The sequence below is a fragment of the Haliotis cracherodii genome, unplaced genomic scaffold (assembly GCF_022045235.1).
Source record: "Haliotis cracherodii isolate W230 unplaced genomic scaffold, xgHalCrac1.p SCAF_1, whole genome shotgun sequence".
In the NCBI taxonomy this organism is placed as follows: Eukaryota; Metazoa; Mollusca; class Gastropoda; order Lepetellida; family Haliotidae; genus Haliotis; species Haliotis cracherodii.
The window spans coordinates 84,612,914-84,626,390 of NW_027266264.1; the positions used below are offsets into that span (position 1 = coordinate 84,612,914).

At 41.2% G+C, this 13,477-nt stretch overlaps 1 protein-coding gene across 1 annotated transcript; it reads left to right on the forward strand.

The window, feature by feature from the left end:
- Positions 1–3,124: 3,124 nt before the first annotated feature.
- LOC139469987 (organic cation transporter protein-like) lies at positions 3,125–13,257 on the forward strand. The gene is made up of 10 exons (XM_071252287.1): positions 3,125–3,263; positions 4,793–5,013; positions 5,704–5,934; positions 6,327–6,529; positions 8,589–8,894; positions 9,276–9,410; positions 10,488–10,573; positions 11,555–11,675; positions 11,960–12,032; positions 13,075–13,257. The coding sequence occupies exons 1-10, from the start codon at positions 3,125–3,127 to the stop codon at positions 13,255–13,257; spliced, it is 1,698 nt and encodes a 565-aa protein (XP_071108388.1).
- Positions 13,258–13,477: the final 220 nt, after the last annotated feature.

The window sequence follows — 13,477 nt, forward strand, 5'->3', positions numbered from 1 at the left end:
AAAATTACAGATCGCAGCCTGGCACATAGATCAAAATTCGTCCTCATTGAATGAAATTTACTCCACATGAGTTCCTTGTCGGCAGAGAAAGAGTTTGCTTTGCCAAACACTGCAAATGTAACCAGGAATGGTGGCTTCAGAACAGTTGCTAATTCCTGCATCATGTCTGGTGAGGACATCACTATTTTGCCTATATGAACCATGGTACTTCCGGACTTTGATTTGGTGGAGTTGTGATTTGGGTTATTCAAAACTTCTAAAACTGCCGACTCGAGAAGTTGTGTGAATGAATTGACCGTAAAGGTTATGATGTCACTTGACGTCTTCGTGATCTCCTGGTCGCAGGCAGGTGTAGCGGCAACATCAGCTTTCCCCGTGTCTGACAGTTTGTGTTGACTAGCTATAATAAGATCTTTTCAATTGCTTCAGTCCAGTCACTGACTGAAAATACATGTATAGATAACTAGTAAATGTGTGCGAAAAACATCATAAGCATAAACTGTAACCAACTTTTAAAAGCAATGATAAGTGTTCCAACAACATATTAAACTATCTGTTTGTTAATGTGTAAAGATAACATCCAGACTATTGTGATCATATAAGTGATGTAAATAAAAATGCATATAACAAGATAAAGTTGTTGAAAATACACAGTAATAAGGCATATAACAAGATAAAGTTGTTGAAAATACACAGTAATTTTGATTTCTTAGAAGCTATTGTAATAACAATTAACCTGTGTTATTCAGTATGTCATGTATATATTGCAAATTTTAACAACATATTTTAGATCTCATGAACAATTTACAATATCTTGTGTGCATTTTACATATTTATTTATTGGTGAAGTAATGAATGTTTTATTATTACTCACCGCTCTACTTTTATGAATATATATATATTGTTGTTGTACAGAAACTATTGATATTTTTTATATGTCCAAAATAAAATTAAAAAATTCTCATCCCTCTCATTCATCTCCCATGTTGTCTTCATATATTTTAGGTTTAGTCCCAATATTATCACCCAAAAAAACATTTTCAATAAAAGCTCCCCTGTTTGTTAAAATTTGGATGATAAACAGTTAATAAATAACATTGTGGCCTTGATTAAGCATAATAAAACCCTGAGAATTTTGTCATTTGTCCTTATTTTTATGAATAACTTTCAGAGTAAATCACACACACACACACACACACACACACACACACTGAAAATATGCATTAGTACTCTCACCTTTCAAATCGCATCGTTTGTGTTTGTTGACTACATGACCCCTGAACCCTGATACGGACAAATACTGTTTCAAGCATATTGGACACTGGTAGCCGTACGTCTTTGGTGTAGGTTTCACCGAGGTGTCCGTCTGTCTTCGGTCGTTTGGAAGAATTACTTTCCTCACATAGTAGGCATAAATAACAGTCATGTTTTTATTACATACGTGATAAAATCGGCAATACATCTGCGGAACATGTGAAATGTACCTGCACATGGCGTTCTCGTGTAGTAAAATTCTGACACGCGCTATTATCCGGAAGTTTGGGTAACTAAGGAAGTCGATAAACTAGGCATTGCGCAAGCGCCAGATGACCAACGTTCGACCACTCGCGCCTCACGGCAGGGGGTCTTTAACATGTGTTGTCGATTGGCTTGGCCCGATTGCGCGGAGCACATCGCCAAAGGCTATCGCCAAAGGCTTCCTATCCTTTGTATGTACGTCCGTGGATATAACAATCATCTCTGCTCCACTGTCAATAACAGCTTCGGTTGGGAAACCCTGTATCTCCAAGGTCATCATGATTAAGGCTCTTTGGGTCAGGGTGCTAATGTTGAGCAGTGGGAAGCCGGTTTCTTCATCAGTGTAGTACCCTACTTGTTTTATAGAAGCATTTAGGAGACCCATATGTGATAATATTGTTGGGTCAGACGTCCATGGTGCGACTTGATCGGATCCCGCCACCCCTGTGTCTAATCCTTCAACTTCCTTCTGGGGAAGTGGAAACTCTGGTTTCGCTTCAATTGTCGGGTCAGGGGGTGTGGCGGGTTGCCCAGGGTATCCACCAAATGGTTGAGCGAACTCTGGTCTTCCAAATTTAATAGGTGCACCTCAGGCACTTCTAAGTGGATGTATACCGATGTACACCGCCTCAAGGACTGGTCTACTTTGGCATCAGGTGGTCTTATATTGTGACCTTTTGGAATGGTGGGGGATAAACTCTTGTCTTGTTCATTCCCTAGGTGTTTGGGGAACCTGGTTGAGGATTCGTGAAGGGCTTCTTTTGGGACAATCAGCTTTGAAATGTCCCCGCTCGCTGCAAGCGAAGCATCCATCATTGCGCCCCGGGCTGGGGGAACAAGAACAGACTTGCGCTCTAGACATGTTCCCTGCACACTTTTTTACCATGTTTTTAATCTCTTGGACGTCCTTCTTGGTCTCCTTCTTAAATTCCGTCAGCCCTCACTCTACTTTGTCCATTCACTGTTCGACAGAGCACGACTCCCGTACTCGGTTCAGGCTTGTCAGAGCTTCTTCCACCACGACCTGTCTCTCGCCGGGGTTGCCACCCATATACCACTTGAACATGGTGTTGGAAATGCCTGACCCTATCTATTGCATCCTCCAAGGTATTGTTGCGAAGATTAGCCACAAACTGACTGGCTTCTTTATTTGAACACCTTTGACAAAACTTTGTGATAACTTGCTGGAGATGACATCATTGATTGAGTCCAAGTCCCTCTCAAATCTACGGTCCGTGGTGCACTCCAGTCTATCATCCATGCCTGGCTGCGACTCCATGCTCAGGTGCCCTCGTATCTGCGCTTCCTCAGGTTGTACTTGATCACATTCTTCTAGCCTGCCAATCTTGTCACTTCGAAGCTTGTTCTGTAACCGTGAGATTTCTTGGCTGCGGCTCTCGGAAACTTCGGCTGTACTGGCGGATTTGGCCGACCACCACACACGTGTTTGCGTTAGGTTGACCCAGTAAGTAGGTGGAATGTGACTATGAATACACAGAGCCACAGACACTTGAGGTGCTGCGTCATATTCGCGTTATAGTACTGGAGTGAACAACACAGATATATAGAACCGGCGGTAGAGTCGGCGGTGTGTAGGGGATCAAGTATGGCAAGCAAAACTTCCTCAGTTGACCTGGTGCTTGAAGCATTAGGAGGCAGAGGACGGTACCAGAAATTTCAGTACTTTGCGAGCAATTTGTCAGTGTTATCAGCGTCGTTCAATCTCCTCAGCATTGTATTTGTGGGTATGTAGATGTGTATTGAATAACAATATTCATACGTTTAAATGCCTCACTTAACATTCCTATAGAACATTTATATACTGAACAACAAAAGTTCCTTGCAGTCACTGTTGCTGGCTGGAATCGATTTCGTGGGTGTGTTGTTCGAATCCAGTTGTCTTGTCGAATATTGGTTACGTGTGGCCTGCCACTCCGAGGATGGTCTCTGACTGCATTCGTCTGTTGCCAACGTTGCCATAAACACCAAATGGTGTGTCTGTGGACGTTAAATTGTCTTGCAACATCACGCTGACTCGATCCTGCTTCAAGCATACCAATGGCTCGCAGACGCTCATTTTCGGACAGGCGTCGCATTTCGTAATGTTGAATAATTGCGTAATTTTGTTGTTTTTTTCTGGGTGGTTGTTGTCAGCACGATGCTAAACAATACATATGGAATCCCATTAACGCACATGTTTTTCTACCCATTCTTGGATATTGAAATGCATGGGGCTTGCATAAAAGTCAACTTTTGCATTGAATGCATGCTTTTCTGTAGCAGTAGCGTATTTGTGACTTGATTCCATACATGTACTACACTATGGAAAACCAAACTTTACTTGTTTGAAAAATACACTAAAATATTGGTGCCACAGGAACTTTTGTTCTTGAGTATATTTTCAATTTTCAGTTAAATACGTAACAGCGACAATTACCAGCACTGTTAATAGACACTCCAATCAAATTCACTTAGACTCGTGTAAGCTCGTTGTTGAGGTTGTTCTCTACATTAACCATATCCCGGTTCACTCAGTGTGTGTTGATAAAATCATTAAATATAGAGTTAACCATGAAAACCTTCTGTAAATGATAACTCTGCCAAAGTTTTTTTTCTGAATTGTTGTTGGACGGGTGCTCATACCCAATGGAATCTGTTTTGCAGGTTAATCGAGACTGGTCATTCTCTGGCGTTGACGTTTTATAATATACCTGGTGTCATCATTGATTTTCAGTCATATAATTATCACATTGTTTTGCTTATTGTACCCAAGGGAATCTGCTTCAGCAGATGATCGAGGCTGACTATTCTCTGGCGTTGATTTGTTTTTATTATCACAATTTGAACTAGTACTATAGTGCTTGGAATCGAGTTATTGCTACTGTTACAATCGTGGTTTCATGTCGCTGATAAAAGAGTGCGAAAACACTCCAATACACAAACATTCGTATTAGATAACGGCCTTTGTCAAAACTATCTAAATAACATGACATCCTTGTATACTCACTGTGTGAAGTCGAACTGTTGATAAAATCGGCTGATTAAATCAGTTCCTTCACCACTAATACCTTGTATGATTGTTTTAAAGTTTTGTTTCTGAATTGTTCATGTTAGCGATTGCACTCGACCACAAATGATGTTTCACTGATTTGGACGGATAATAACTTCCTTCGAATTAAACGCCATGTATAATACCATCGAGGACAACATTAGGTTATACCTTGCATAATTTACCAAATACCTTTAAAGTTATTTCAATGTTTTTGTTTTGTAGGTAGACATGTGGACCATACCTGTAAGCAGCCGGTGAATATATCCGATATCTACCGGGTCATTGACAATGACTTCTTTCAGGCCAACAACAGTATCCTGTACTTTGATAAATGTAACATACGGGTGGTAGCCAATATTTCTGGCAATGTCTCCACCTCCGATTTGTCCTGTATCTATGGATACGAGTATGAGGAAGGGAAAGAGACTTCGTTGATGTCTGACGTGAGTTACAGGTTTGGTTCTTTTTAGTGCAAAAACAATGGAACATTATAGTTTGATTGGAAATATTTTATATCTCCACACAGAGACAATTAAGTTCATATTTTCTTTAAAACCTTCATAAAAGTTATTCGTGGGCACGGGTGGCCAAGTCGTCTAAGTCGCCCCGGGATTCGCTGTGCAGAATTGCGTCCCTTGGGCACGCCAGGAACCTATAGCTATAATTGTGGGTTCGAATCCCGGTTCGCCCCGATTATGTTTGTAGGTTTGTCAGCACCATACCCGAGCAGGTGGATTTCCCCGAAGTGGTAAACGTCTGAGACCAGCATCACTTCGGGCTTTCCTCCCACGTTAACCTGACACGCCGTGATATAACTGGAATACTGTTAAAAGTGGTGTTAAACCCAACTCACTCACTCATCTAAATTATTCACTTAATCATTAATCAGCCCCGATACTCCGCAGACTCCGTAACAGTATCAAAGCAAGCAACGTATCACGGTTGCAGTAGTACCACTAATATAAGTCTATGCTAAAGAATAGAAGTTACAACAGTCTCAGTGCTACAAATATACCTTGTAGTGCAAACTGTGGGCGTGGCGGCTGCTCACTGTTATTTTGCCTTCTACGCGCAATGAAATATGTTACGTCCGATTATTGAGACCGTTTATTCTCTTGCTTTGATGTTTACAGATGGACATAGTATGTGACAGATCACATTTGAGGGGATTTGCACAGACGCTGCTCATCATAGGCCAGGGTATCGGAGCTGTCATCCTCCCCGCCCTCTCGGACCGATATGGACGCCGCCCTGTTCAACTCGCCTCTCACCTTTGTGTACTTGCATTAGGCGTGGGCGTCGCCTTCGCCCCTGACTACACTGCATTTCTTGTGATACGGGTGTTCTTGGGAATTGTGCAACAGGTAAATTTGATTTTACTACTCTTTATGCCTCCAACCTAAACGATAGAAACTTTGATCTCGAATTACAACTTCTTGAAGAATAACATCCTTTAAGGGCACTAACCGGTACTTTTCTTTATAGTCATCATCTGGTCTGTCTGCCTATCCGTATTTCATTTCCGGTGCATAGCTTGAAAGCCATCATCTATTATTCAAATATATATTGGTATATTTTATTAACCAGGGGCTGGGATGGTGCCTTTTGCTATTCTGATGGCCGGTGGGATTAGTAATCTGATGACTCTTGTAGCTATTGTTTTAACGCATTACAAGAAAACATCTGAAGATGTGGTATTACTTCAGAAGACATGTGTGCATCCCACAACTCCACATGTATTTTACCTATTTCACAGGGAATTGTTCTGACAAGCATAACAATAAACATTGAGCTCTTCCACTCTCGTCACCGGAAGCTATGTGGGCTCTTTGACAGCCTTCTGTGGGCAACTTGCAACACTTTAATCGCTCTGATCGCCTACTTGATGCAGACCTACTCCTGGAGAACTACACAGCTTGTCTACTGTTCAGTGTCCTTATTCGTCTTTGTCCAGTACTTGTGAGTAAATATCCTTCAATATGGAACCGACGGCATTAGGATTTTGCTCATGTATCCTTGTCCTAGGAAGCATTGTTATTATACGTCACTGCCTTGTGATTCTCATTGGAGCACTATTACTTTCGGTGGAAACTACTATTGTTGGTAGGGGACACACTAAATCAATAAGCTTAACACTTGAATCGTTGATGCCGTATGTGTAAAATGGATATTCAGAAGACTTTGACATGAAACAACCTGATTTACCTTTGTGGGGCGGTCGGGTAGCCTAGTAGTTCAAGCGTTCGCTCATCACGCTGAAGACCCGGGTTCGATTCCCGAAATGGGTACAATGTGTTAAGCCCATTTCTGGTGTCCCACGCCGTGATGTTACTGGAATATTGCTAAAAGCGGTGTAAAACCAAACATATTCACTCACTCACTCACTCACTTAACCTTTGTTGTTTACACGCATGTACACCAATCCTGCTTTGCCCAGATGCCACATGGAACAGTCATATAGAGATATATATAGATATATAGATATATTTATATATATATATATATATATATATATATATATATATATATATATATATATATATACTGAACCGCAAAAGAAACGTCACTCCAAGTCATTTAGATATCTGGGTAATTTTTCTCAAAGTTTCTAAAATTTAACATTACCTTGTCCAGAAAAATGATTTGATGATAAAAAAACAAAGCAGATGACAATAAAAACCGATCGTCCAAACGCATCACGGCAACGGCCATGGCAACCCGATGCACGTGAGTTTCGTGCAAATTGAAATGCATATACGTTCCCCCATTTCTTGCCCTATATAAATCCACCTAGATCGGATAACATTCATTCGTTATTGAATTGCTACCACATACCAAGATTGACAAGAAATCAACGACATCAAGCCCTTGAACGATTGCAAGCTGGACAAACCGCCCGGCAAATAGCCAATGCATTTCAAGTCCACGTAAGGACCATATACAGGCTCCAGCAACGGTACCAGACCACCAACACTACAGATGACCGACCACGTAGTGGAAGACCAAGGGTCACCATCCGACGTCAGAATCGTCAGATTGTGCGACAGCATCTTCAAGATCGCTTTGCTCGACAGAGCATGGGGACACACCAGCAACACATTAGTGCGGACACCGTGCGCCGACGATTGACGAGCAGACACCTCCACTGTCACAGGCCACACCGTCATGGTGCTGGGTGGAATTAGTCTTGCACAGAGGTTCGGCCCTGTGGTCGTCCAGGACATCGGTCCAGGGAGAGGCAATGGTGAGAGAAGGGACTTCCTCCAGCAGAATGGCATCTGAACCATGCAGTGGCCTTCCGATTGAATTCCCATTGAGCATTTGTGGGTCGAGATTCAAAGACGGCTGAATGACGTCCGACCAAGGCCGACAACTGCAGCTGAACTGCGTCAGGCGTTCCTCAGAATGTGGGCCTATAGCCTTCATCAACCGCCTCATTCCCTCCATGTATCGACGTTGCACGGCAGTCCTCAATGCACATGGCGGACACACGAGATACTGACTTGTTATGCCATTTTCTCAGAGACTAGTGTTGTGTTTCACTTTAAGAACATTTGACTCTTTAGTTTCAACCTTGATGATCAGTTTTGCCAAGTTTCTCCTTTATACTAGCTCTCAAAGTATATTTACAGTGTTTATTATATTATATAATATATTATATTTACTGTTACATATATCACAAAGTAACATCTCACGAAATACTGAAAATACCTCTAATTCCTCCCACGCATTACAAAATTACACCATGATCATCACTATCTTTTGTTGATAAATAATATATGGTATATACATATATAGTTTAAGAATAAACTATGGAAACATTCTAAAACATTCTATCTATTCTTTGTAGGCAGAAATGCGCCCCATACCTGCAAGCAGCCAGTGAATATATCTGATCTCTACCAGGTCATCGACAATGACATTTTTCAGGCCAACAACAGTTTGGTCTACTTTGAGAAATGTAAATATTGAATTTATAATTCTTCTCATATTCATTCTGTCGATCTACCATTGCCAGCATTCTGGACGAATCTCTGTCTTGGTTGATCACCAACAACAAGACCAAGCAGGTCACCAAGAATCTCAGGAAAGCAGCTCGCATCAGCGGTAAAGACTATCAAACTGTTTTGAATGTTTACAAGGACCTTCAGAAACAAAAGGAATCTGAGAAGAGCCTCACTGAATCTTTGCTAGAAAGCAGAGACCAGGGTGTCAGTGGGAAAAAGGCCGGTCAGAAGGAGAAGGATAAAACCAAATCATCCTTTCTAGACCTGATGAAAAGAAAACGACTGGCCGCGAGTGTGTTTGTATTGTGGTTTACATGGTACGTCAGCCCTCTTTTCCAATTGCTCAGCCATAATGAAACTGCTTACTAGTATTGTAATACTTGGCTCAAATCAAGAAGAAAATTAACAAATTAAGAAAGAATGTCCCTTCCGGAAATAAACACTTTCGTTGCATTTCGAGTTACTGCAAACAATACAGCTGAGTTGCGTCCTGTCAGAATCTGATAATTGTGTGTTTGAATCATTGTTACTGGTGAATGGTTACTGACGTTGTATAACTTGGCTCGGATCGAGAAAAATCAACAAATGTTGCTATGGCACTGGTTGTCTTATGAACTGGCATATTGCTGACTGCGGAGTAAAGCAACAAGCGGTGCTTCTTGTTTGCGTTGTTGTAATGCTAGTTTATGAAATTTCAGGATAACAGACAGTTTAACAGTGTTTGGTCTCTTCATGACGTCAGATTCTCTCGCCGGCGGAGCTCACCTCAATTTCGTGCTCTTCTCTCTCCTTGAGGTCCCGGGAGTTTTTGTGTTATACTTCATGGTGGACAGGTACGCTCTTTCACTTAACTGATGTGTATTTCTTAACCTAACTGAATTATGTACGTTCAGGTAAAGGAGAATGGATGGCCAAGTTTCTTTGTTCTGAGTTCTGGTTCGTATACCAGATTTACCCTGAAATACATGATTCCAAGTTCACCATTTTGATACCCGTGCTCATGGTTTTCATCGAAGCGATCAACGTCTAGGAACTGCATCACTTTGAGCACTTTCCTCAAGCTGACATGACTGAAAATCCCAGCTGTCTCCTACACACATTAATATTCAGTGATCCATTCATATAATTTTCACTGCTATTTTGCCTGTTAACTGTTTCGGCGGATAATCGAGAAAGGTCATTCTCTGGCTTTGATCTTTTTTATATAATATTAAATAATGCGACTTATATTTGTTGGGTTATTAATAACGGTATCTGTATCACCTATCCAGCATGATTAAGGGGCCCGATGACCCGGCGATAGTAGTTGTATGGATGAAGTGGGAACGTGGCCACAGATGTATATGTGCGAAAAGGTTTTAGCTGATCGACAGCCTACTTGACTATTGACAACAAAACGATTAACAATAAGAGTTAATGAGTGAATTGTTGAATGCCTCAGGCAGCAATAATCTAGCTGTACCATAGCGACCCCTAAATAATCGAGTTTGCACCAGACAAACCAGTAACTGTTTATGCGTTTGTCTATTTGTTGTTTAACGCCACACTCAGCATTATTCCAGCTATATGACGGCGGTCTGTAAATAATCGAGTCTGGACAAGACACTCCAGTGGTTTATATCATGAGCAACGATGAAGGCATTTGGGATATGATGACATGCATCAACCAAGTCGGCAAGCCGGACCAACTGATCCCATGAGTCGCCTTTTACGACAAGCATAGTCGATTTGATCAACATCAACGACATTACGCCATGGTGGCACGCAATTCGCCACAATCTACATTTGAACCCAACTCACTTAAACTTCTCATTCTACAAGTATTGAAATGAAGCATACATTTAGAGTGATAATGAAACTCATATTTCCTTACGCTGTTAGTATTAATACTACTTTATTATATATGGCAGATATGGTCGTAAGAAAACTAGCATGACTCTACATGGCATCGCTGGCATTGCTCTGCTTGTGGCCACGGTCTTCAAATCTGAAGGCGGTAAGTCCTGAAATCAAATATTTATTTATACTCTTTGTAAGATAAAAAGCACTTGCATTCAATCATTCTGCAGGGTAAAACACAAAACATATATTAGTTTTATTTCTCTTTTACCACGGGGGCACGGGTGGCCCAGTCATCCGAAATTCGCTGAGTAGAGTTGCGTCCCATTGGTATGCCAGCACCATACCCGTGCTCGTTGGTTTCGCCAAAGTGGTAAGCGTCTGTGCCACTGAGGACTTTTCTCTCACAGGCAGCTGACACATGGTAATATGACTGAAATGCTGTCTTCATTAATGTTCATCTCACAAAACTTCGTTCAAGAATTACAAGTCAAACTCAAATGCTTGTCAGGGAAAATCGGAGACTTGGCACATGGACTAGCGATGGTCTTAGTTTCGTTGAGAACAAGGAGTGAGTGAGTTGGGTTTAACACCGCTTTTAACAGATTCCAGTTATATCGCGGCGTGTCAGTTTAATGTGGGAGGAAAGCCCGAAGTGATGCAGGTCTCAGACGTTTACCACTTCGGTGAAACCCACGAGCATGGGTATGTGTGCTGACAAACCTAGACACATAATCGGGGCGAACCGGGATTCGAACCCACAATCATAGGTTGCTGGCATGCCCAAGGGACGCAACTCTGCACAGCGAATCGCGGCGCCTCAGACAACTGGGCCACCAGTGCCCCTTTGAGTACAAGGAGGAAAATAATATTTTCCCAACTTCCAGCTATACACTGGTTATATAAACACACAATGACATTTAGAATGTGGTCAAATGAAACAAATGTTCTATGGTCCTATGATTGAAATACTGCCGAAAATGGTGTTAACCCTAAATGATCCTCAGCAAGTATAGATTGTAATGCTTTGGGTAGGTAGTTATCAGGGCCGCGCGGTGAGGTCAGCGTTGAATGACATGTCGGTCTTGGTCGTCTAGCACGCTGGTATTTCGAACAATTTATTACCACATGGTTGCAGGAGGCAGCACATGGTCTGCGATTGCTGTCCCAGCGTTCTCCTGTATCGGGATGTTCGGGGCGTCGGGAGCATGGGCAACGTCTTGCTTTTTCACACCAGAAATGTTTCCAACAAATTTGAGGTCAGTCTCGTTTTAAATGATTACATCAACCCGCAGTACATATACATAAATTTCACTGAAACTCTTCCAATTAATTTATATCGATGCCTATAATTTTATGATCAAACACATCCCAACATTGGGAGACTGTCACGGTTGTTTCAGGCTCTGCAATTCACTACACTGAGTTTTGTATACATTTGAACTTGTAATGTAGAATTCTGAACTCCTTTTTTTATATTTATGTGATAGACACCTAGGGCATAGGTGTAATAATAAAGTAAAAAGAAAATAACTCATTTTAGAAATTTTGGACTTGGGACTTCTTCTGCCTTTGCTCGACTTGGGGGAATGTTGGCTCCATTCGCGAGTCTCCTTGTAAGTATCACCAGTTGCATCGTCAAGTCTCAGTTGTATCATTATTACCATGTGTTGAGTATCAAAGTATCAAACTGCTGAATGCGTATCAAACGAAGTTGCATGACTGAGTGAGTTAAATTATTACGGTTCTGTGCAGATTTTTACATCATTCAAACAATATTCCAGCTGAAGACACCAGATATGGGCTTTACACCACTCGCGATCGGCTACCCCCCGCCCTTAGTTACATGAATATCTATAAGCTCTTTTTTTATATCGTGTTATGTCATTTAAACTGAAATGCAATAACATGTGTATCAGTTTTCCTCAGACAGACAATATTGTCTCCTCTGGTAGCATTTCGTTGGAATTTATCGCCAGAAGGTAGGTAGCTGTTCAGAACATTTAGTCAGTTAGTCAAAGTCCTATACCAATGTCCCTTTGAAGCAAATTCAAAACAAATCCTTGATGTAGCCTTCTTATCTTCACCCTTTAAGTTAACGACGAGATCTGAAAAAGATTAAACAAAATATGTTACAAATAAATCTCTAAATAAAATATTTACATAATTTTTACAAGCTTGCTTTATTCTGATTGGAAAATGGTGTCAAACTGTCATGTGTGTATGAATGCATGTAGCTTCAATTGAGTATGATATGAACAATAGCAAATCTTCCTATCAAACAAGCAGTTACTCCAGCCAGTGTGTTGAACGATTATGTGAAATGATGTAAGAAGTAGCTGAAAATGTAAACACATGGCAGTGCTTTTAGATTTGACTTGTTGGTTTGTTGATTAACGCCGCATTCAGCAATATTCCAGCCTCCTGACGGTGGTCTGGAAAGAATCGAGTCTGGATCATACAATCCAGTGATTGACATCAGTAACATCTGTCGCCTTTATTTATGATTATGGAAATCATTTTGTCGTTTGCATTTGTTGTTATTTGGTCAACTTAACATTCGTGTCTAATACTTGTCGTGTTGGATATGTAACAGTTAGTGTTATTGCCGATGGTGTATATACTTCAACGCATATTTATATGATTATGCGACAACAGGCTGAGCACGTTGAGTGGGCCCCTGGAACCATCTTCGGTGTGTGCTGTCTGCTAGTTACCGTCCTAGTGAACGTCCTGCCAGAATCGATGGGGAAACCACTCCCACAAACCCTGGACGACGTGGAAGCGTGGCATAAGAAGACGAACGCCAAGACAGCAGATGAGAAGAACATTCTTCCGTAGTACCTTGGCACTAAGTCTTTAAGAATTAGACTTTTCTGTTCTTCAAATTCAAGAAACTAATTTAGTGTGAATTTGGGATAACTACACGTGTTGGATGTAAGTAAAGCTGGATATCCTGGTGTATATATAACTGTAGAAGTTGTGACTTGTCTAACATTTGCGTACAAATAAATAAATAAATAACTGATGTACTCTGGTAACAATGAATCACTGGGACTGC